Raw genomic sequence first — 22,156 nt, 5'->3', positions numbered from 1 at the left:
CGTGACATTTGTGTCATGTGAAACTCGATCATAAAAGATGAGAGAGATGTCGGCGAAATTGTTGCCTCTTCTTGTCATGCATAGGTGCTAGAAAAGACCTGCATTATTTTCTATCCTTGTCATAGATACATTATACATATGCGTTTACTTGCATCCTCATATCCATTTATCACCGCGTCGTCTATTAATGGCTCAAGCCACCTGCACGGCGGATATTGATTCGTCCTTTCAACCTTTGAACCTCAAATCAGAACATTGATCACACCTCCTTCATGTACCTGATCCCATGTCAGTCATCTTCCCCGCAGCAACAACAGATAGACAGCCTAACAAAAGGACATGTTGACTGAGGCGTGAACCAGGCACGCGGTTTACTGAAACATCAATCATTCCTCGCATTGAACCTGACTCCAACTCACGCATCATCACCAAGAAAAGAACAAGAACAACAGCAAAACAAAGACCCGCAGACCTCAAACCCCTGACCTAACCAGTCCTGACATACCAAAGAATCCCCACTACGGACATCCCGCCCGACTACGACGTAGGAGGAGATCCAGATTCTAGGCTGGGGGAGATCAACTGGCCTGGGCTCACCCAATCCATCCTCTATCGGGTTCAGTCTCAAGCTCAGCGCTTGTAAAAAAGGGCCATCGTAGCGCACGACAGCGGCACTTTTACAGGGGACGCGGCTGAAACCAGCAAAATAAACACAAACGCCTCTTCGATCCATGTCTCTGGCCCATCCCCTCTTCCTCGTGGATACTTGTGCTTCTTCATCATTTGGCTGTGTCATCAGTGTCGTCTTCCCTGCTTTTCAAGTACCGCAGCCGCGCCCAACCTGACCCTGGCGCTGGCAAGACTGGAGCCCAGCACCCAAAAACCTCCGCCCCATTTGGCATTTGGCTGCCCTGCCTTAACTCAATCATTACCTTACCTTGCCTTACCAAAGCCAACAAACTCTCAGCGCCAAAACATCATCATCACCTTCATCGCAGTCGCGAAACACGCCTTTCGGGTATGAAAGGACCTTTTTGACCTGTATTCTTATTCACGCATCTTCCGATTGCTCGCTGCTTGCCTGCACACACCCATCCCTGTTGCTGTCCCTACGATAAACAGTCATCCGCTACCGCTGCTTAAGAATCACCCTTGTGATCCCTGAACTCCGCCTGAATCCTGCCCAAACACCGAAAAAAGCCACACTGAAAGCGCTGCTTTGATCGTGTTTGCGTTTCCATCTGAAGCGCTCCTCCCTCAATACTGACAATATGGCCGCTGCTGCCGCTGGCCCTGCCTCTAGGCAGAGTCCTGCAACCGCCGACGAGCAGGAAGATTCTCGATCGTCATCCTCGTCAACTTCCCCCGCGCCCGCCGATAACGAAGAGTCCGATTTCTTTCTTGGAGCCAACGACTCCCAGTCAAGCATCGGAGTCCCCAACTTTCAAGATATGCAGGTGGAAGATGCTTGCCAACCGCCCGTCCATCGGTTGCCAAACGAGATTCTCATCAGCGTGTTTGCCAAATTGAGTTCCTCCTCGGATCTGTTCCACTGTATGTTGGTCTGCAAACGCTGGGCTAGAAACACAGTAGATCAACTCTGGCATAGACCAGCGTGTACGAGTTGGAAGAACCATGGTAGCATTTGCCAAACGCTGCAGCTCGAGACACCGTCTTTCAGATATCGCGACTTTATCAAGAGACTCAACCTTGCCGCCCTTGCTGACAAAATCAGCGATGGCAGTGTTATGCCGCTCGCAGTCTGTAGTCGGGTGGAACGTTTGACACTTACGAACTGTCGCAACCTCACCGATTCCGGACTTATCGCCCTTGTGGAGAATAGCACCTCGTTGCTGGCACTCGACATTTCCAACGACAAGAACATTACCGAGCAGTCTATTAACACCATCGCCAAGAACTGCAGTCGCCTTCAAGGACTCAACATTTCTGGTTGCGAGAATGTCTCCAACGAGAGCATGATCAATTTGGCAACAAGCTGTCGCTATATTAAGAGAGTAAGTTTACGATGAAGCTTTGCATGGCTGGACGTTGGCTAACTCAATGCAGCTGAAGTTGAATGAATGTAGCCAGCTCCAAGACGACGCCATCCACGCCTTCGCCGAAAACTGTCCCAACATCCTCGAGATCGACCTCCACCAGTGCAATCGCATTGGTAACGGCCCTATAACTTCTCTCATGGTCAAGGGCAACTGTCTCCGAGAGTTACGGCTTGCAAGCTGCGAACTAATCGATGACGATGCTTTCCTGACTCTACCCCATGGACGACTATTTGAACATCTCCGCATTCTCGACCTGACATCCTGCGTGCGTTTGACAGACGCTGCTGTCCAGAAGATTATTGATGTCGCACCTCGCCTTCGTAACCTCGTTCTTGCAAAGTGCCGAAACATCACTGATGTAGCCGTTCATGCTATCTCAAAGCTTGGTAAGAACCTGCATTACGTGCATCTAGGCCACTGTGGCAATATCACCGATGAAGGTGTCAAGAGATTAGTCCAGAACTGCAACCGCATTCGATACATCGATCTGGGCTGCTGTACCAACTTGACAGACGAGAGTGTGAAGCGCCTTGCTCTGTTGCCCAAGCTGAAGCGTATTGGACTTGTGAAATGCAGCTCCATCACGGATGACTCAGTCTTTCATCTCGCCGAAGCCGCGTTTCGCCCCAGAGTACGACGAGATGCCAGTGGCATGCTCGTTGGCAATGAGTACTACGCCTCGAGTCTCGAGCGTGTTCATCTGAGCTACTGTGTCAACCTTACCCTCAAGGTTCGTCCCCATTCATTTCCAGGATTGCCATTACTGACATTTCACAGAGTATCATGAAGTTGCTCAACTCATGCCCTCGATTGACCCACTTGAGTTTGACTGGAGTTGCCGCTTTCCAGCGTGACGACTTCCAGCCATACTGTCGACAAGCACCCCCAGGTATGTTTATTGTAAACTCTCGTTTACTGCTGCTGACCCGATGACAGAATTCACTCAACACCAGCGAGATGTGTTCTGCGTCTTTTCCGGCACTATGGTATCCAAGTTCCGTGATTTCCTTAACACTTCACCACAATTCGAGGACCTATGGGACATGCACAGCTGGAATCGAACAGCAGTCTACCCCGGACAACGGCAACGCACTTCCGTAATGCAACCACCGGCCATTGCCGGAGATGGAGCCGACGATGAGATGGTTGACGATGAGAATGATTTCGAGGGTCTGGACGGCAGCGAGATGGTCGTGGATGCCCAGGCACAGAATCCGGTCAACGGTAACGGAACGATAAATCCCAACTCTCTTATGAACCATGGATTTCAACAAGCTATTCCCGTACCACCTCCACCTCCTAGCGTCCCAACAGGTCAGCTCCCTCCATTCTTCCCGACGTTCGCCCGCTTCCTGCCTTCATCGTCACTCGCACGACAGGAACCAGGATTGCCTGGGCCAGCTTTTATTCAGAATAGCATTAACAACCTACTAGAAGGCGGATTATCACAGCATACCACTACCCAAGCGAGCGCTGCACCTCTTGGACACGGGCATCCAGGGAACGGGGAACCCTCGACCGGCGCAAGCACTGCGACCATCCACCGACCTCAAGAGAACGGTGACCACTCTGACGCCATGAACTGAATGACCGACACTTTGCTTTAGCTCTAGAAATGACACCACCGGATTCTTTTCGTTGTTCACTTCCCTGTTCATGGTAAGATAGCCCGACCACAGCAAGAGACGCGACTAACAGCCACCAGCATTAGATTATACACGCTTTCGCTTACGTACACAATGGCTAGAGGACACAGGAGTGTATATGGAGTTTTGTGTTTAGCATGCCGTGATTTTCGGCGACGACTTTTGACGGCAAAGACCAAGATACCACAGGACAAAGAAGGAAGCGGGAGGCATGACAATGAGAACTCACGTGCTTTGGTTTTACGCCCTTGATAGGAGTATAAAGGACCCCTGAGGAAACGGTTTGTAGGGGGTGTAATTTATGACAATCAAATATCAACGGCCAATGGGTCTATATGCTTATTCATGATTATGCGAGAACCGTCCTCGAAATGGTAGTGAGAAGTGCTATGTTGGTGACCGTTTGTGCTTTCAATGGACTTGTCAACGCGGTATGGAGAGCTTCAGAAGGCATTACAAAAGGGTATATTTAACTCTAAACTTAGAAGCGAGTGACGCTCGAGATACAGAACACGCATCTTCCACTCTGACAATTTGAACCGCCCATATTTCACTACTTCGCACCTTAGACCTTCTCCTGACTTGTTCGGGCACTAGCATCAGAATGAGGATGTGTGCTGTCGGCCATGTGTCGAGTCATCTCAACATAGTCATAGGCAAACTCGCCCAGCTGGCCATCATCAGTGCCGAGCTCCTCCTCCTCTGCAGAGACACGAAGGGAGAGGCCGGGGATGAGGTTGAGGATGAAGAGGAGAATGCAAGTGAGAGTGAAGGACCAAGCAAAGACGGCAAGAGTACCAGCAATCTGGTAACCCAGCTGAACAAAGTGACCGTCAACCCAGCCAATGGGGTCGTACTCTCCACCGTCGAGAGCGGCAATGGTTTTGCTTTTGTGAGTTAGCAGTGTCATTAAAGAGAAGGGAAATAGGGAGACGTACGTTCCAAAGATACCGGTGAGGATGTTACCGACCATACCACCAATACCGTGGATAGCAAAGATATCAAGACTGTCGTCGACGTTGATGAGGAACTTGACCTTGGTGGCGAAGTTGCAAAAGACACCACCGCAGATGCCGATAATGACAGCAGCCCAGGGCTTCACGAAACCAGCGGCAGGAGTGATGGCAACGAGACCAGAAATGGCACCAGAGCAGAAACCGATAGTGCTCCACTTCTTCTCGAGACGGTAATCGAGGATGATCCAGGCAATGGCACCGCATGAGGCAGCGAGGTTGGTCACGTAGCATGCCATGACGGCGCGGATGTTCATGGCGAGAGCAGAACCGCCGTTGAAGCCGAACCAACCGACCCAGAGGAAGACCGTGCCGAGAACAACGTGGGTGACGTTGTGAGGGCGGTAAGGAAGACCGTTGTTGTTGGAGTAGCCGGTACGCTTGCCGAGCATGAGGGAGTAGGCGAGCGCGCAGGTTCCTGATGAGACGTGAACGGGACCGCCTCCAGCAAAGTCGTAGCTGGGAAGGTTGAAGAGCCAGCCATTGGCGTTCCAGGTCCAGTAGGCGATGGGGTCGTAGACGATGGTGGACCAAAGGAACATGAAGACGATGGCGGGGAGGATGCGACCTCGATCAGCAACGCAACCGATGGCAAGGGCAGGACTGGTAATGTTAGGATAATGGACTCTCAAATTCTTGAGGGGTACTCACGTAATGGCAGCGAACATGCCCTGGTACAGACAAAAGAGAATGTCAGGGAGAGCAGAAGAGCCATTCGGTTGAGCGAGGGTGTCCATGAGACCAAACTGGGTCAAGTCGCCGAGGAATGAGTTTCCAGTTCGTGAGAAGGTCAAGGAGTATCCCCAGAAGAACCACTGAAAGCTGATGACCGCAACGGATATCATTGACAACAGAATGAGCGTCAAAGCAGACTTGCGACGGGCGAGACCACTGTAGAAGAAGCCGACGCCGGGAATCATGAGAAGCACAAGCACGGCGCTGACGGCGAGGAACGTCAAGTTGCCCGTCTAGACATTGTTAGAAAGCATCATACTGTGAGATACATGTGCAAAACTTACGTCGTAGAAGATGTTGAGATCATGCACATGGGTTGAGTAGCCATAGTCGGCATGATCGGTGGTGCCATTGTAAGGAGTGGTCATCTTGACGAGACTGCGCTTTCAGACGCGGATTCTTTGATCCAAACCTTTGCGCCGGTCGAACCTTTTTCAGCTTCAACTTAAGCTGGGAATAATGGAGTGATTGAAGGATGAAGAACCCGGGGCCACGGGACTAAATATGTTTTGACTCACTGAGCTTGCGACGACGGCCAGGACATAACGACGAACGTGGTGACAGGGGGAGGGTATGGCACATAAGTGTGGGGGATACTTGATAAGACGCCCGTAGCTTAAGCAGCAATAGGAAGGACACGGATACTCCACCACATACAGTAACGTACATGGTCGGGTTGGACTTTGGTGAAGCCGTATTTGGATACGGAGATGTCACACGGGTGTTGATGCTCAGGCGCCAAGCTGAGCTAGATGATGATCCTCCACGATCCCAAGACTCTGAAGTTTGTCCATGATACATAAGCTTGAACTGACTGTCCTGTAACAATGCGTTGACGTTGACTTGACACAACTCGTTTGCGCCAGAGACGAAGTGGTGGTCGTGTAAACGGCCCCCTGTATGGCTGTTCCTGAATGAGTCTGGCACACCCTCAGTGCTTATCACACATAGCATTCCGATCCGGTTGTATTGGGATGGACGCCACACCCAAGCTTAAATAGGCTGCGCTGATAAGCACCAATATCCCTATAGGACCTCCGGATTGCAACCTCCGCTTGGCAGTTGGTCCGCAATGAACATCGTCTCTTGGCCTAATTGTAGGCATTTGACTCCTTCGATGCATGCCGGGAGGGGAGATTGCTGTCGATATCGGCAGTGTATCCCGGCCATGCTTACTGAGGAATCAGAGGGTTGAATGTATGTATATCCGGACGGCCGCAAGAGAAGTTCTAGTGCTGAGTATGCCATTCTGATTCGCCATTGTTAGACTTATTTTAAGCATCTTTAAGCTCTTCATGTGTTGACTCTGACACGTCGGAATGGTGTTCCAAGCCCAGAGTTACATGGCGAGAAAGCTCCGAGCATAATGAAGCCTCGACACCCTCTTGTGCGACATGCACTCAATATTGCGCTTCCCCAGACGCCGCATAACCGGCCAGAGTTCGTTCTTATCTGACTTCTCCTAAAGGTTGCCGAATTCCAGGTCGAACCGTTGAAGGAGGTCGAATAGAGCATGTCTGATTGGATGTTTCCTTATCTCTTGGCAGCTTCGGTGGAGCGTCTAGCGTCAAGACCCTGGACAAGGACCAGGATCCTTGTCTCTGAGAGTCTGAGTGAGAGTCGTGTAGCTCGGCCGATACTTGATAAAGATAGACATGCTCAAGGTGCTCAAAGCGTGAGCGTTGGAGCCAAAATTGGGGAGAAGCTGCTGTCTGCTCGAGACGGCTTTTTGTTGAAACTTTGTGTGTCTGACTGTGTTGTGCGAGGTACTGAACCTCCTCTCGGGTCAAAGGATTACTGGTGTCACGTAGAATATGGTTGTGTTCCATTCCCAATGATCTGGTGATGGACATGAATAAAATAAGCATATCGAGTCCACATGGACACACGGTCTTCGAGTGGCCAAGAATTGATGCGATTGACATCGTTTCCCCGGATTCTCAACTTTCAAAGATGCTTTTGCGCCCGCAACGCCCTAGATTGAGCCTCTGTTGCGCGCGTCGGTATGCGAGTCGCCCGCTACGACGATAGATATGATCGGGGACCATGTATATAAGCTGGACCTGCGTCCACTACAAGTTGGCAGTTTCTCGAAATCTAAGCTTACTTTGACGTTGAAGACCTTCAACGACTCTGTCTGAAGTTTCCTGGTATCGACCTTCGCAACCATCGTCAGCTGCTTGAGATATCCATCGGCTCCCACCCAGACGATTGTTCTTCGACCCGGACGACAATTGCTGAATCATTTCCCGAGAACGAGCAGGCCATGGGAACGACCGGATCGTAATGATTACCAACACTCTTGCATGCCTTATCAGACAGCGAGGACGCCGTCAAACTAGGCATTTCGTAACGGTTTCAGCTCATTTCAGCTTCAAGATGTGATATCAGGATACACCACGACGCGATAACCAGCTTCATGTGATGGTACGATCCAAAGGCCATTGGACAAGTCGAATTGTGCAAAATTGCCCATACCCTTGGCATAGATAAGGAACTTGGAGAAGTTGGAGTGTCGGTTGTGAGCTAGGACGCTAGGTCGCCTGTGGCGTCTTTAGCGCAAAGATAAGGGATCTCTCTAGTCTCTGCATGCCTTCAGGTAGGACACTCGGCAAACATGCAATGAATGTACAATTCGGGAGACTCGTAACTTAGAAGTGAGTCCGGCGCAGTTGAGCGGCTTGATAATGGAGTGTAGAATTGGATTTCGGTGCATGCGTGGTCACGAAAACAGACGCGGAACTCAGGTATCTCAGTTGGGTATCTCTGTTGATAGTGTTTTTGCATGATTGGACACATATCTTTGATGCGTGATATGGCATACTTGACCGCAGTCAAATAATGCCCATTTCGATTGCTCGTGACTTGCTTCGAAGTTGGCCTGAAAACAGAGCTGTAAAGAAATCTTTCCAGGCGGCACATGCGGCTTGCGTCTCCTGAGACAAAACGCTATTACTGGCGCACCCGTATTCCGGTGTTGCATCGTCGCAGTTGATAAACCCTGTCTAGGCGGTCGAATCATGTCTTGAGTTCAGCCTTCCATTCTTTTTCCAGCTCAACAAGGCACTCAGCAACTTTCCATGGTGCTTCTTCTTCTAGAATTCTCCTTTTGTCGCTTGATATCCGATCAAGAACGTAACGGCTAACGGTCTCTGGGTCTCTCTCGGCTGGCCGTCCAATCCCAACAGCAATTCGTACAAACGGCGACGTTGGGTATTTGCTTTGTGAAAGAGATCCCTTGACACTTTTGATACCATTGTGGCCTTTGTGACTTCGGTCCCACGCCGTGAGGCGCACAATGCCCAAGTCCTTTTCGAGCTCATCGTGAACAATCACTAGACTGAGTGATGAGGGGTCATGTTGATTGGTCATTTCTTTCCACGCCTTTGCAACAAAACGTCCAGAGATGTTCATCAGAGTAGGCGATTGAACGAGGGTGTATTTGGGACCTTGAGATACAAGGCATGTCTGATTTCCGAAGTTCACCTCTCGAAACGAGGGTTGACGCAAGACTTGAGCAAGGCCATTGAGAGCGAAATGACCGGCAGAATGTAGACTTTCGTATTTGGGCAAGGGATTGCCCAGACTGACAACGAGAAAGCGGGGATTGAACATCCTGACGCGGTATCCAATATCAAAACGCAGATCAAATTCTTTCCTCCCAATTCAACTCAGGCTTCCACGCGCAATCACGTGCATCGAACTGTACTGTAGAGCTCATCCTCACACAGCCCCATCTCTGACGTCGATCAGCCGATTGGGCTGCCAGGCACTGCGGGTTAGTGTGGCTGAGCTCCAGTTTTGTCGTCACTCTATCCCCAACTTCCATGTTTATTGCCTGCCAACTCCTGTGCAACTTTACAACGATATACCCTCGAGCGTATTTGAGCCCTTGCGTCGAATTACACACGCAAACGAAACCAGTTAATTCATTTTCTACCAGCAATTCTTTCAATATGTCGTGGGCGGGTAGGACAGCCTTCACCCCGCAATCCCGAGCAGAGGGGTCTAATATGAAGCAGGGTTTAAGAAGAATGTCAATCGCGCGACGACGCAGGTGATGATGAAGACGGGTATGCGCTTCGAATGAAACACTCGAGTGTGGAGCTGATTGCGTTGCAGGGCATGTGGAAAAGACGAATGACCGTGATTACGAAGTCGAAGAGAGGTCAGCAATCGCAGATTAACAACATTGGACGACAACATCTAACGAAAGCAGACGATTCAAGACAATGGAAGCTGCTGCTTTGCGACTACAAAAGGAATCAAAGGGATATCTCGACTCCCTGAGAGGTACGCTCATGATCTGCGACACATGAAGCTCGATACTAAAACCCGAACCCAGCCATGACCGCATCGCAAATGCGAATCGCCGAGACGATAGATGCGTTCTACGGCGACTCAGGCGCGAAAGACGGTGTCAGCAGAAGTTACAAGCAGGCCGTCGAAGATCTAGACGCCGAAACCATCAAAGCCCTCGATGGCCCCTACCGAACAACCGTTCTCGACCCCATCACACGGTTCTGCGCCTACTTCCCCGACGTCAACGAGGCGATTAAGAAGCGTGCTCACAAACTGCTCGACTACGATGCCCTCCGCGCAAAGGTGAAGCGCCTCGCCGAGAAGCCCGACAAGGACGCCACGAAGCTGCCCCGGACCGAGAAGGAGATGGAGATGGCCAAGGTTGCTTACGAGCAGCTGAACGAGCAGCTCAGCACCGAGCTACCCCAACTTATCGATCTCCGAGTGCCGTACCTCGACCCCACTTTCGAAGCTCTCGTCAAGATCCAGCTGCGTTTCTGCGCGGAGGCGTATTCGCGCATGGCGCAAGTACAGCAGTACCTGGATGCCGACACCAGAGATCAGTATGCCGAGGGACAACTAGACGCCAGAGTTGAGCAGGTGTTGCAGGAGATTCGGGAGCTGAGCATCAGTGGCACGGTCTAGGCTTTGGGTTGGCTTCTACAACTTATCCGGTTGGGGGAAACGGCGTATAGGTGCTTTCTGCTTGTAGATACTTGCTAACGTCATGAATATCATGCACAAATAGACATAGCCCATTGCGGGCTCATGGAAACGCATGCTTATGTGCAGACCGCTGTAATTTTACATTATTGGGCTTTTGTGCCCTGCCTCTTGGGCGAAAACTGTGCAAGTACTAACTATTGGGACTGCTCTAGCCCGTGACCATGTAAACGCTGAAGCTCAAGAGGTTGATTACATTCCCATAATCCCGAGACCGAAAAGTAGTTGGATATCGTGGGAGCTCTACTCTGTGTCAACTTCGGACTCCGACCCCGGAGACTCCGACTTCTCAGACTCTGGAATATAAGAAACCGACCTCACTCGCTCCAACTCCCCTGGCTCGGACTTCTCAGAATCGCTTTCCTCTGTATCGAAGTCCCAAGGTGTCTTTCCTTCCATGGGTCTAAACGGCTTCCCTCGCTTTCTGGACCTTCCCGAAACCGCTGACCCCCCAGATCTGACTGACACCCCAGACCTTGTCGAGACCTCGGATCTCTGTGACTCCTTAGATCTCTCGCTCTTCGGTCCCTCAGCCTCAGGTTTCTGATGCATCTTGGACGACACCTAGTGTCCAATATTGAGACCATTTCCTGACCCGAACAGATCGCTCAGACTCAGCCTCTTACCCATCGCCTGCATAGCTGGGCCAGCTTCGGGACCTTGTGGTTCAACTGGGCCTGCCGACCGTGCAATCTTCCAAGCTTCCTGGATTATGGCAGCGTTTACTTCTCGTGTTTCGTCCTTATCGTTGTGAATCCACACTCCCAGTACCTTGTCACCCTCCTGCCATTCGCCCTCGACCTTCATAATTACGAGCTCCCCAGACACCTCTGCATGTGTGACCCGTGAAAGGTCCACGATCACGTTGTCAAGTCCCCGTCTGTTGAGAACAAACACGCACGCCCGTGGTCGCTGTCCTGGGTCCTCGGGAAGTGGACTCTGCGCGCATACAAACATGGTGCCTTCGACTCCTGACTTCTCCCAGCTTTCTGAAGTGCTATTGAATGTGTAGATGACACCGTTGGCGGCTATGCTGAGAATGGTATGGATGGAGGGGAGGTAACGTTGGAGGACAGAGAGATTAAGCTCAGTATTAGTGCGTGGAGGTGGCGGCGCATAGTCAGCATGTATGGCAGCGGCATCGGATTCATAATCTGAAACGGCGGGGATACGGTTTGACGGCTGACGGCTATGGCGAGCCTTTCGTGGTGTTTGTCGGCTCATGGTGATAATTATTGTTGTTGTGATGTTTGGGCACGATATGAATGTGGAGACGTGATCGCTAGTTGGAGATAGTCTTGTCACAAATGATAGATCAAGGCCGATGGGTAATGCGCGTATGATATCAGGGCCCTAGAAGATGATCGTGTGATCGACAGTTGGTTGTGGTATGGAGATTGAAGTTTACTCTTTGAGAGGCACGAGTGCGCATGCTTGGGCGCTGCTGGGCTTATCGATAAGGCGCAAGATGACGCTGCCGCGGGGCGCTGAGCTGGACCCTGGCTAGCCTAGGTAGGTTCCTACACCACCATTTTAGACTACGGTAGCAGCTCGACGTCATACGTTTAAGCTGAGGTTTATCCCTTTTATCCCTTGTTCTAATTAGCTCAACATTCTTTTGGTGCTCACACGACCCAAATATCCCTTGCCTTGCGCCTACGGTAGAGCCAGGTTGTTCGAAGTCATGATATAGAGAACTGCAAATCGACCTCCCCGCGATATCTCGAGACGGCGCCGTATATATAACTCGTCTCTCTCGTCTAATACTGTAGTAACGGCGTCCATGGCCGACGAAAATGAGCAGTCCCCTGGTTCTGAACTGGGGGATCCCACCTCGACGACGCCCCAGTCTCTAGCTAAAGCTGTTCATGCCCGACGATCCGAGTTCGTGCGTCCACATAGCCTAAAGGTCAAGATTGGGACGTGGAACGTTGCTGCGTGCACGGGTACTGATAAAGACCTCGCGACCTGGTTCACACACGGCGAAGGCCTGGATCAACAGTTGACGTCCCTGAACCTCTCACAAAATAGTGCCGTGGAGACGGATGACAAGGACAATGGCAGTTCGAAGCCGCATTTGACTGCCGGGGGTGATATTGGCCTTTATGTGCTGGGACTCCAGGAAATTGTAGACCTCAACACGACCAAAGAGTATATGAATCGAGCAGTATATACGGATACAAGTGTTATGGACAAATGGAAAGCGGCATTGGAAGCAGCATTGCCCCAAGGATACGAACTTGTCACTGCGGAGCAAATGACTGGCTTGTTGTTGCTGGTTTATGCTTCTCCCGAAATTGCACCAACTATTAGCAACGTCAGTACCAAACAAGTTGGTACGGGTCTGCTAGGCTATTTTGGAAACAAGGGGGCCGTGACGACGCGATTGCTGCTTGGCGAAACAACTCGCATGGTTTTTATAAATAGCCACTTGGCTAGTGGTGCTGGCTCTTCGTATTTGGACCGGCGATGTTGGGATGTTGGCCAGGTTCTCTCACGCACTCAGTTTGAACCCATCGTCCATTCAGGCGTCGAGGAAGATGAGGGTGAAAAGATTGGAGATGAGGATCTTGCATTCTGGTTCGGAGATTTGAACTTTCGACTAGATGGAATACCTGGCGACGATATCCGACGATTGCTCACACTGCATGCTAGAGGTGAATATGGCGCAGACGAGGACTCGAAGCCTCTTGATGAACGAGGTGTTATTATCATGAAGGGTTCGGACAGTGATGATGAGTCTTCTACAAGAGTGTCACTGCATTCTCGGGAAGAGAGCTTTGATACTGCGAGCGATCTACCAGACCCTGACGATTTCCCCGAAGATCCAAGCCAGGATCCCACATCTCTGCAAGCCACCATCGATTCACTGTTGCCGCATGACCAATTACGAAGAGTTATCAAGCAACGGAAAGCTTTCCACGATGGCTGGCAAGAAGGGGAAATCACCTTTCTACCAACATACAAATACGATATTGGTACAGTTGGCCTCTTTGACTCAAGTGAGAAGCAACGAGCTCCAAGCTGGTGTGACCGTATCTTATTTAGAACACGAAAAGATAAACAAGATTATGAAACAAAGATTAAAGATGAGGAAGAGGCAAAGAAGAAAGATGCAGAGATGAAGTCCAGGGGGCTCGAAGAGGACGAGGACGTGCTGTTTAGTTATGACCCCGATGCAGATGGGGAGGATCCAACGTCATCAACTGACACTTTGGGATATGATGAGTACGAGGATAATGATGACCCTGAGGCCGAGGAGCTTGTTACAAAGGAGGGCTTCCATGACCGCATACACTTAGAGATCTACACCTCGCATCAACGCATCACATCGTCTGACCACAAGCCCATCACTTCTATATTCACGCTCGACTACGACGCTGTTGTACCGGAGCTCAAGGCCAAGATCCATGCAGAAGTGGCGCGGGAACTAGACAGAGCTGAGAATGAAGGCCGACCAGGCATTACGGTTGTCGTGGAAGGCAGCGATGGTAATGAAGAGAACATTGTCGATTTTGGAGAGGTCACACCCCTGGAAAAGCAGATTCGGCATCTGACGGTTGCAAATACTGGCAGTGTTCCCGCGACCTTCTCATTCGTGACGAAGCCGACGACAGAAGACGGTGACGATGCTATCCCTGTATGGTTGAAAACCACATTCTTGTCAGCAGATGAAGAGTCTCAAGAGCCATTGGGTGAAACGGTCACACTCGAACCAGGAGAGACAGCATTGGTACTACTGGAGCTTCAAGTGTCAGCCATTTCTCACATACGGGCATTGAACGAAGCCCGCGCCAAGATCGAAGAGGTCCTGGTTCTTCGCATAGAAGACGGTCGGGACCACTTCATCCCCGTGCGCGGAATCTGGCAGCCGTCTTGCGTAGGGCGCTCTATCGCAGAGTTGATAAGAATCCCTGACGGCGGCATCAGAAAGTTTGTCGAGAAGACGGGTATCAAGGGGGCGATTGCTTACGATTCGGATATCCATTGCTCAGCGCCGAAGGAGCTCTTCAAGCTCACTGAGGTGGTGCAGACGCTTGTTGAACGCAGTCTAGCTGAATCGACGATGCTCGAGGAAGAAGTGCTGCCACGGGATCCTGGATGGCCCCTTGAGTCTTCGACATGGAGGGTTGGAGAGGCTGATATGCAGGATGCAAAGGTCAAGCTTGTGTCTGCCTTGGACAATGATGCTTCTCTTCTTGACGCGCTTCCATTGGAATGGCCTGCGTCGTTTAAGTTAGAGGCCGTCTCATCCATCCTGTTACTCTTCCTCGAATCTCTCACAGACGGTCTGATCCCTACTCAACTCTGGGCCAAGATCTCAACATCATTGCCCAATGTGACATCCCTACCCATGACCGCTTGGCCCGACACCAAGACACAGGTCCTGGATATTCTCTCATCAGCACCCAACCACAACATTGCATTCGTCTTCCTCACAGCTACTCTGTCCCGCGCAGCGTCGGAGCTCACGCCTGTGACGAACGAGCCCAAAGGTGGTCTTTCCCGCCGCCTGAGCTTTCGCCGTGGCAACGCGGAGGACGAGGACACAAAGAAGCGCAAGATGCGTGAACGTAGATATGCCGAGATAGTAGGGCCTCTCGTCTGTCGTGTAGACGAAAAGGAAAAGGGGTCGAGGGATCGAGCGCGGACTGTCGTGGAGATGTTCATACGAAGGGATGAGGGAAGCTAGAAGCGGAGGAATCGCAAGATACCTTGGAGCATCTGAGGATTACGGGAGGGTTAGTATATAGTCTTTGTCTTTTTGAGTATTATACCAGCTTAGCTTTGTTTCGATGTATTCTTTAAGGGTGAAACAGGGATACAACAAAGGGATAAAGGATGTGGCTTGAACAGTAATGAAGTTGGACGTGTGAACAACACAGGTTAATGGACATTGTACAGTTGATATGCAGTCTTCAGGCTCTTTGCAGTGCATATTCTAGCTGCTTTTTGCTGCAGTTTCTTCCCCACTGGCAGAACAGCAACGAGGCAATGCACCGCTCCTTTCCAACCAAGATATCAGCACCACATACTACGATTTCTAAGACCAATATGGGATTGTGCAAGTGACATCATGTTCCTTTCACTGTTTTTCTAGAAATTGAAGTGGTTTGGTGACGGTTGAGGTAAAAAAGACGAAGTGGCTGCTCCAGGCCGTTGCTCCCACTCCCGCTACGGCACTGCCATGTTCCCCCTGCAGCAGCACCAATCCTCCAAGCGTCCCATTGTGCTTCTATAGCCCCAAGGAACATGCTCTGTAGACAACAGAGGCTCTACACTTTGCTTCTGGTGTCGTTTTACATGTCTCGTTTGCCGTTTGTCACCGGTGTTGGCATCACATTCAGGAACTCGTCTACTCTTTCCCTGATGTCCAGCAACTCGTTTACAATAAGTGTTTGCTGGCTCCCGTGACCACTCCTGGGCGTGTAGACATCTGTAGCTTATCGATAGCTTGCGAATCAGTGCTTGTGCCTTTTTTCCCTTCGAGGGGTTGTAACGTAATCTCGATCTCTCATCCGTTTGCAACTTCGCTCCCACACAAACCCTCTCCTCCACATTTCCCCTCCGACTTTGCTCTTCCTTTCTCTTTAAAAAACCAAAGAAAAAACAGAAATCATCAACTAGAACATAATTTTGTTCTCTATCTTTTTGAACGTATTGCTTTCGTTACTTAGAGCTCCGACCCTCTCAACGCCATCTTTTCTCGTTCAACAGGTATTTGTGCTCTCCTCTTGCTCGACGAGAAGCGTTTAACCTTGCTCCAGAAACAGTCTTAAGATAACTGTGAACTGCTTCCCATAATGTCGCTATGGGGCATGAGGTTCTTCCACACGGCCAAGATGCCAGGGCCTGTTCGACAAAGAGCTGCGAGGAATGGGTACAAGCAGCTTGACTTTCTCGTTGCTCTTCGGGACCATGCCATTATGTATGCTTCTTCAGAGACCATCTGCATTTATGCTTCTTTTGTTCATCTACCTCCGGCGACCCCTGATGAGGCCGAGAGCCTCCGCAACATCTCATCGGAGTAGGGCTCTGATGGTGATGAGACAGGCGCGGACTCATGGGAGCATGGCTCGGATGGTGACAGTGAAGCAACCACTGAGCATGAGTCTGACCAAGAGCAAGAGGACAGCGACGATGACCCGTGGGACGCACAAGCTGCAGCAAGCGCTACAGCTGTGGACGAGCCAAACACCGTTGACTCGCAAGGCGACACAGGATCTGAAGAACACGCCGGAGATGACACCCTGCCCGACGCTGAGGCTGCCGTGGATGATACCTATGATCATGACATGAAGGTCCTGGCCCCAGCTTTGCCTAGCGCCCCTGCTCAAGCTCAGGGTTCTGCCACCAACACCACGACAGCAGAGAGTTCGGTAAATGCCAACAACTATCTTACAAATGATCCCGGAAGCAGCGAGCGGGACAGAGGTCAGTCTTTGGGGCAGCTCAAGGACATCGACCCCCCGTCATCCCTCAATACTGAAGGCGTCAACGCAGATGAAAACCCAATGGGAAACAGTCCAAAGTGGCTCACGAACACTCCTGGTTCACCCTACGAGAACAAAGCAGCTACCTCTTTCAACAACGCGAACAGCCCTAGCCAGGCTGATAAGGGTTACGCTACTGCGGCTCAGGAAGGCGGAGACGCTGACGCTGACGCTGACTCTGTCGGGGAGGCGGGAGACACATCCCTCCAGCCCAACAACATTCGCGTCCCTTTGTACAGACGACCCAGCACCCTTTTTGACACTCCCCCTACCTGGGCGGAAGAGTACAAAAAGTTTTTGGACAAAGCATTCGAAGCCTGGCGTCTGTTTTACAACACTCGCGCACCCAGACCTCTCCGGACACGACTCGCAGATCGGCGTACGCACGAGGCCGCCGTCAAGCGGTACAACCTCATCAACCTGGGCCTCTACCCTTGCGTCACTGTAGAGCATCTCTTGGAGTTGAAGCTTCGCATTGATGACGTTGCACGCTTCTGTGATTTCATGACTGCCAACATGATGGAGATCGAGTATGCCAAGGACCTGAGGAAGGAGGTCATATACACCTATCCCGCCAACTCACCCCTTCGGCTTCGAACCAAAGGCCTTAGAAGTTCTCTGCGCTTCGTGACTCATGTCGACGAGGGCTGGGATGACGAGGAGGACAACTGGGGAATGCCTCCTCTCACGAAGAAGAGAGGCCTGATGCAGTTCCATGCATCACAGAATCTGTCTTGGTATTGGTAGAGAGTGGTGGGAATCTTTAGTTGGTCCAGAACGGGAGACACGGGAGACTAACGCAGATTTAAGAGATCTTGACCATACGTAGATGGCACCGGATTTTTGTTTTGAGTTTGTTTGGCGTATGGGAACATCAGGAAGCACAGCGAGGTCAGAAGCGATCACTACAGGAAACAGAGAAGGCCTAGAGTCGGCGACTTTTTACTACTTGAGTCTAGGGATAGATCAGCGTATCGCTTGCATCGAATACAAGCTGCTTAGAATACTCTATTGTGGTTCCCGTGCAAAAGAGTCTGTTTATTCGAGCCCTCACGTGTCCATCGATCCCGGGCGTTGTACCGTTTTCCCAACTCTTCCAGCGCTTAAGCCTTTCGAATACTGGTAATACTAAACTCCATATGGCAGAAGATTCGTGTCGGTCGTTATTTTGTTGATTCAAGCCTCGTCTCGTACGTTTTCGTTGAGTGTTCGGTTCGCTTCATCCTCAGCCGGCCGCAGCGACAGCCATCATGACAGTCATGAGCTTTGACTTGGGTTCTTGTTCCCCCATATATGTCGGATGCGGGGACCATTTATTCTCAAACATTTGCGATACCCAATACAAAGGATGATCCCAATCGTACTTGTCCTGTGCTCCTACGTAGCGAATGGATCCGGTGTCGTGTTGGAGAGTAATCTTGGGAACTACACGGTCTGTTAGCACTAATATGCCATATGGTGGAGTTTTTGCCATCGCAGACCTTTCCCATTCTCCTTCTTGTATTGCTCCCATACCAGAAGGTGTTTCTTTACCGCTGGGTCCTTGAGATTCTGTTTCACAAGGCGCCGGTCTTTGGGTGCCAGAGTCTCAAAGTGGCCATTTCTTGCTACGCTATTGTTGAGGCCCGACGACCGAGCAGTCGGCCACTGATCGTAGTTGTAGTAATGCCAATGAATGAGAATATTGTTGCAGCTGGCATGGAGTCCCTCCACAAAGTTTGGGATCGAGTATCGCAACTGTTACGTTAGCTACGTCCTTTGAGGGTTGAGGCCGCCATACCCTTGACCCATAGTTGGCTCTCGCATGGCGATACCGATCTGCTGTCATGCGACTAGCTTCGCGCAGGAGTATGAAGACGACAAGGTAGATTGTGAACCACCATCGATTCTTATCCTGGCTGAAGAGCCAATCGATGTCGCGTAGAAGCTTCTCCTTGTAGCGCTCGAGGATCTCATTGTAATTGAGGGTGTCGAATTGGGCGACTACCATACGAGGGACCGACACTTTGCCGTAAAGAGGGTAGGATTTGTCTTCGGTTTCGGGGGCCATGCCTAGAGTCTCGTCGCCTTGGATGTAGAGAGATCCTACAGTGTGCTCTGGGCGAGATTAGAGTGGGACGCAGCAATTGAGAGGAGCACTTACGGATGGCGCACCAGAGGATAAAAAGGTTGCCGAATATCTCAAGCTCTTTCTCATCGTCCTTCGAGAGACTTCCGGTGGATTTGTATTCATTCTGCGAGGGAGTCAGCGTAAGTAAGGCACGGCTCGTGTCGGGACTTAATTGGCATACGTGAAGGTCCAAGTACCGAGCCATGGCCGTGAGGTACGTCCTGACGATGGAGGCTTCACCAGCTTCTGATTCACTCTCCTCTTGGACAGTGTGATAAAAGGCTGGAAGAGCATTGTCGATGGTGTATTGTCGCACGATTTCGGCCGTGTCGTAGATATTTTCCAGGCAGTAGTTGGCCAGTTCCTTCTTCTTGAAGGTCTCCTTCCCAAGAAGGCCATCAGTCCAATATCGGGCAGTCACGTCCCCTTCAATGGGTCTAAATCGCACAACCTTCATTCGAAGAGGTTTACTACAAAGATTCTGTGAGACTTCAATCGTGACAGAAACCTTATCGAGTCGATCCCCAATATCTCGCATTTCGATGCCTGTCCATCGTTTCGTGAGTTTGAGTCCGCCGGTTCGATAGAGAACGACGTCGGCAATTCGGAGTCGCAAGCATGGAACGCGATGGATTATCTTTGGCGACGTCTTGGAGACGTTCATGCATGTTTTGCATTGTCCTTCTGGGTTCTGCTCGTCTATAACGCACTGTTCATTTCATGTTAGTGTGAACAATTGCGGGACAGAGAGAATGTGTCCGTACTTTGATTTTTTGGAACCGGCAACGAACACAAGCGCCGATCTCTCGTGTAGTCCGTACAACCTCAAGTTCCTCGGGTGTGAGGGGAGCTTTCCCGGAGCCAGTTGTTTGGCTTGGGAAAACGATGCTGTTTGTTGAAGATGATGGAGTTTTCAAAGTGGCCGACCATGTTTCGTCTTCGATTTCAACATTAGTGTCGCGAGCGTCCGAGATATATCCAATCTCTTCTTCCGACACCTCGTCATCCTCGGATGACTCGTTCTGGGGACTGACCCCTTCACCTGAATCATCGTTGTCTGAAGAGGACTGAATGCGACGCTCCCAACTGGATACGGCCGAGGGACCGGCACGTGTCTCGAAGGAGTCCGAGTCCGAATGATCAGTTACAATTTCGTCTAATTCCCCAAAAAGATCATTTTCTACATCGGACTCTTCGTTACCTTCTTCTCGATCTTCTGGCTGAACAATCAGTTCACGATTATTGACTCCACTGCTCCCACTGAAACTGCTACATGTGCCATCGACACTTGCAGTATCGTCCCCATCGCTTGTTTCAAAGTGATGCTTGGGTTCTGGGGAGTGTGCAGTAGCGAGGGCGCGTCGAATGCCAGTCGGGGGGGTTCCTGGGCGGCTAACGTTATCATGGCCGGTATCCGGTGCAGGGACATCTTCGGCAACCTCCCAGACTTCAAGATCAGAATCCTCATCTTGAAGTCTGCTGGCAATGGCATCGTCTCTTGAGAGTGAACCATTGATGGGCCTTCCAGGGTCGAGAGACAGCAAATCATTGAAATCGCTCTCTAACTGGTCAAGGGTGTCTGAGTGATCCGAGTCGTCGTCATCGTCAGAGTTTCGACCGAAGTCAACTTGAGCTTGGACATCTTGACTCGGGGAGTCTCCCAGCGTATTCGGAGTCTTCGGAGAGAGTAAAGGGCCAGGTACATCTTCCGCACCCCTCTTCAAGGGGAAGTCTAAGTGACCCGCATCGTCGCCAGGTGGAGAGATTGACTGGATGACATTGACTGAACGAGAAGCTTGTTCATTTGAAGAAGTATCAGAACAAGTACCTTTGGCTAGAAGAGATACTTCTGGTGGGGGCTGGCTCCGGATTGTCTGACTCGAAGGTTGTCCAGAAGCAGGACCCGAGGACTCGCTAGAGCTGGGACCAGAGCTGCAATCGGAGTCTGAAGCTGAACTCTCGGGGCTTAATCCGTGTCCGGATGAGATTGTCGCACGCAGAGGGGTACCATGACTTCCATGGCGTGGATTTGCCTGTCCAGATAAGATGGAGAGAGCATGTTCAGGTGATGAAAGATCCTGAGGAGGGCTCCCCAAGCCCTGAGCGTTGACAACACCGGCACTCCCACCAGGATACACGCCCCCTGTGTAAGTGCCACTAGAAGTGGCATTGTCTGACTTGGGGTGTCCAGGTTGCTGAGCAAAGTCTGGCGATACGCTGGACTGTGACGAAGAGCTTGGATCCTGCCAGTTTGCACACCCAGACTTGGACACTGGTCCCGGCACACGATCTTCATTATCTGCATAACCGTTAGAACTGTGTCAGTGCCACTGTCGAGCCAACACTTACCACTATCAAATCGCTGTTGGTTCAAGCTCAAGCAGTGACGTTTTCGCTTCGGCCCAACGCCCGTGCCCGTGTTCTGCCGCTTCCGAGTTCTCTGGATCGACCTGTTAGAAGAAAGTACCCAAAATATTGAGACAGGGTGGAATGAGTTCATGGCTTGGAAACGGGGTCTTTTCAGTTACACAGCATCGAACCGACACCCACCAACAGGGCCTACTGCACAATTCTCACAGGGGTGCCTTTAGACGTTGTTCCTGGCGAGCAAATTGCCGAAGCTGGTAGGCATCCTTACTGCAAAACGTTACACGAATTGAGGCCCGACAACTGAGCTGAGCTGGTGGAGTCTGGTTCGTTCATCTTCATCCTCTGTCACTTACGCGGATCTTAGCTGGACGAGTAAAAGCCCCCATGCTGGCACCTGGGTTCCAAGACCCATGAAGCGCAAGGTCCCGTGCAGACGAAGCTGTCGAGTGCATGCACGTCCTTTACCGATATGCCCGATATTGGGGATAACGCTGGCTTGTGAAGCACAAACTCGAGTCACACGACAGCTCGGCAGAGGTGGTGAAGTGACAACGCAGGAGGCAAAAATTGCAGCCTCCCTGAGGGAACGTGCCCTGGAATCACCCACTCGTTGCCCTCGAAACCTGGTCTGAAGGGGGATGCAGGGGCGTCGACGTCTACCAGTCCCTGGCCGTTGTGTGAGACATCCATGAGATAATCCTTG

At 51.0% G+C, this 22,156-nt stretch overlaps 8 protein-coding genes across 8 annotated transcripts; 4 read left to right on the top strand and 4 right to left on the bottom strand.

Annotated features, from left to right (window-relative positions):
- Positions 1-1,271: 1,271 nt before the first annotated feature.
- Positions 1,272-3,646, top strand: FSUBG_10907 (f-box and leucine-rich repeat GRR1; the record flags this gene model as incomplete). Its single annotated transcript, XM_036675534.1, has 5 exons — positions 1,272-1,554; positions 1,615-2,015; positions 2,068-2,790; positions 2,838-2,949; positions 2,997-3,646. 5 exons carry the CDS (start codon positions 1,272-1,274, stop codon positions 3,644-3,646), a joined length of 2,169 nt encoding a protein of 722 aa, XP_036533606.1.
- A 625-nt stretch (positions 3,647-4,271) lies between these two features.
- On the bottom strand, positions 4,272-5,822 carry FSUBG_10906 (ammonium transporter MEPa; the record flags this gene model as incomplete). The annotated part of the gene is made up of 4 exons (XM_036675533.1): positions 4,272-4,593; positions 4,645-5,322; positions 5,371-5,687; positions 5,739-5,822. The coding sequence occupies 4 exons, from the start codon at positions 5,820-5,822 to the stop codon at positions 4,272-4,274; spliced, it is 1,401 nt and encodes a 466-aa protein (XP_036533605.1).
- Positions 5,823-8,472: 2,650 nt separating this feature from the next.
- On the bottom strand, positions 8,473-9,069 carry FSUBG_10905 (PTH1 family peptidyl-tRNA hydrolase; the record flags this gene model as incomplete). Its single annotated transcript, XM_036675532.1, has 1 exon — positions 8,473-9,069. The coding sequence occupies one exon, from the start codon at positions 9,067-9,069 to the stop codon at positions 8,473-8,475; it is 597 nt and encodes a 198-aa protein (XP_036533604.1).
- A 341-nt stretch (positions 9,070-9,410) lies between these two features.
- On the top strand, positions 9,411-10,401 carry FSUBG_10904 (cytoskeleton binding protein; the record flags this gene model as incomplete). The annotated part of the gene is made up of 5 exons (XM_036675531.1): positions 9,411-9,423; positions 9,477-9,527; positions 9,577-9,622; positions 9,674-9,747; positions 9,800-10,401. The coding sequence occupies 5 exons, from the start codon at positions 9,411-9,413 to the stop codon at positions 10,399-10,401; spliced, it is 786 nt and encodes a 261-aa protein (XP_036533603.1).
- A 642-nt stretch (positions 10,402-11,043) lies between these two features.
- FSUBG_10903 (Dcp1-like decapping protein) lies at positions 11,044-11,703 on the bottom strand (the record flags this gene model as incomplete). The annotated part of the gene is made up of 1 exon (XM_036675530.1): positions 11,044-11,703. The coding sequence occupies one exon, from the start codon at positions 11,701-11,703 to the stop codon at positions 11,044-11,046; it is 660 nt and encodes a 219-aa protein (XP_036533602.1).
- A 559-nt stretch (positions 11,704-12,262) lies between these two features.
- Positions 12,263-15,172, top strand: FSUBG_10902 (inositol polyphosphate 5-phosphatase ocrl-1; the record flags this gene model as incomplete). Its single annotated transcript, XM_036675529.1, has 1 exon — positions 12,263-15,172. The coding sequence occupies one exon, from the start codon at positions 12,263-12,265 to the stop codon at positions 15,170-15,172; it is 2,910 nt and encodes a 969-aa protein (XP_036533601.1).
- A 1,111-nt stretch (positions 15,173-16,283) lies between these two features.
- On the top strand, positions 16,284-17,720 carry FSUBG_10901 (uncharacterized protein; the record flags this gene model as incomplete). Its single annotated transcript, XM_036675528.1, has 2 exons — positions 16,284-16,507; positions 16,571-17,720. 2 exons carry the CDS (start codon positions 16,284-16,286, stop codon positions 17,718-17,720), a joined length of 1,374 nt encoding a protein of 457 aa, XP_036533600.1.
- Positions 17,721-18,198: 478 nt separating this feature from the next.
- Positions 18,199-21,839, bottom strand: FSUBG_10900 (uncharacterized protein; the record flags this gene model as incomplete). The annotated part of the gene is made up of 9 exons (XM_036675527.1): positions 18,199-18,398; positions 18,455-18,620; positions 18,754-19,070; positions 19,117-19,207; positions 19,265-19,792; positions 19,848-21,382; positions 21,433-21,533; positions 21,661-21,758; positions 21,807-21,839. 9 exons carry the CDS (start codon positions 21,837-21,839, stop codon positions 18,199-18,201), a joined length of 3,069 nt encoding a protein of 1,022 aa, XP_036533599.1.
- Positions 21,840-22,156: the final 317 nt, after the last annotated feature.

This window comes from Fusarium subglutinans, assembly GCF_013396075.1.
Source record: "Fusarium subglutinans strain NRRL 66333 chromosome Unknown NRRL66333_c0000195, whole genome shotgun sequence".
Lineage (NCBI taxonomy): Eukaryota > Fungi > Ascomycota > Sordariomycetes > Hypocreales > Nectriaceae > Fusarium > Fusarium subglutinans.
The sequence above is the reverse complement of the archived record's forward strand: the minus strand, read 5'-3'. Positions and strand labels throughout refer to the sequence as shown.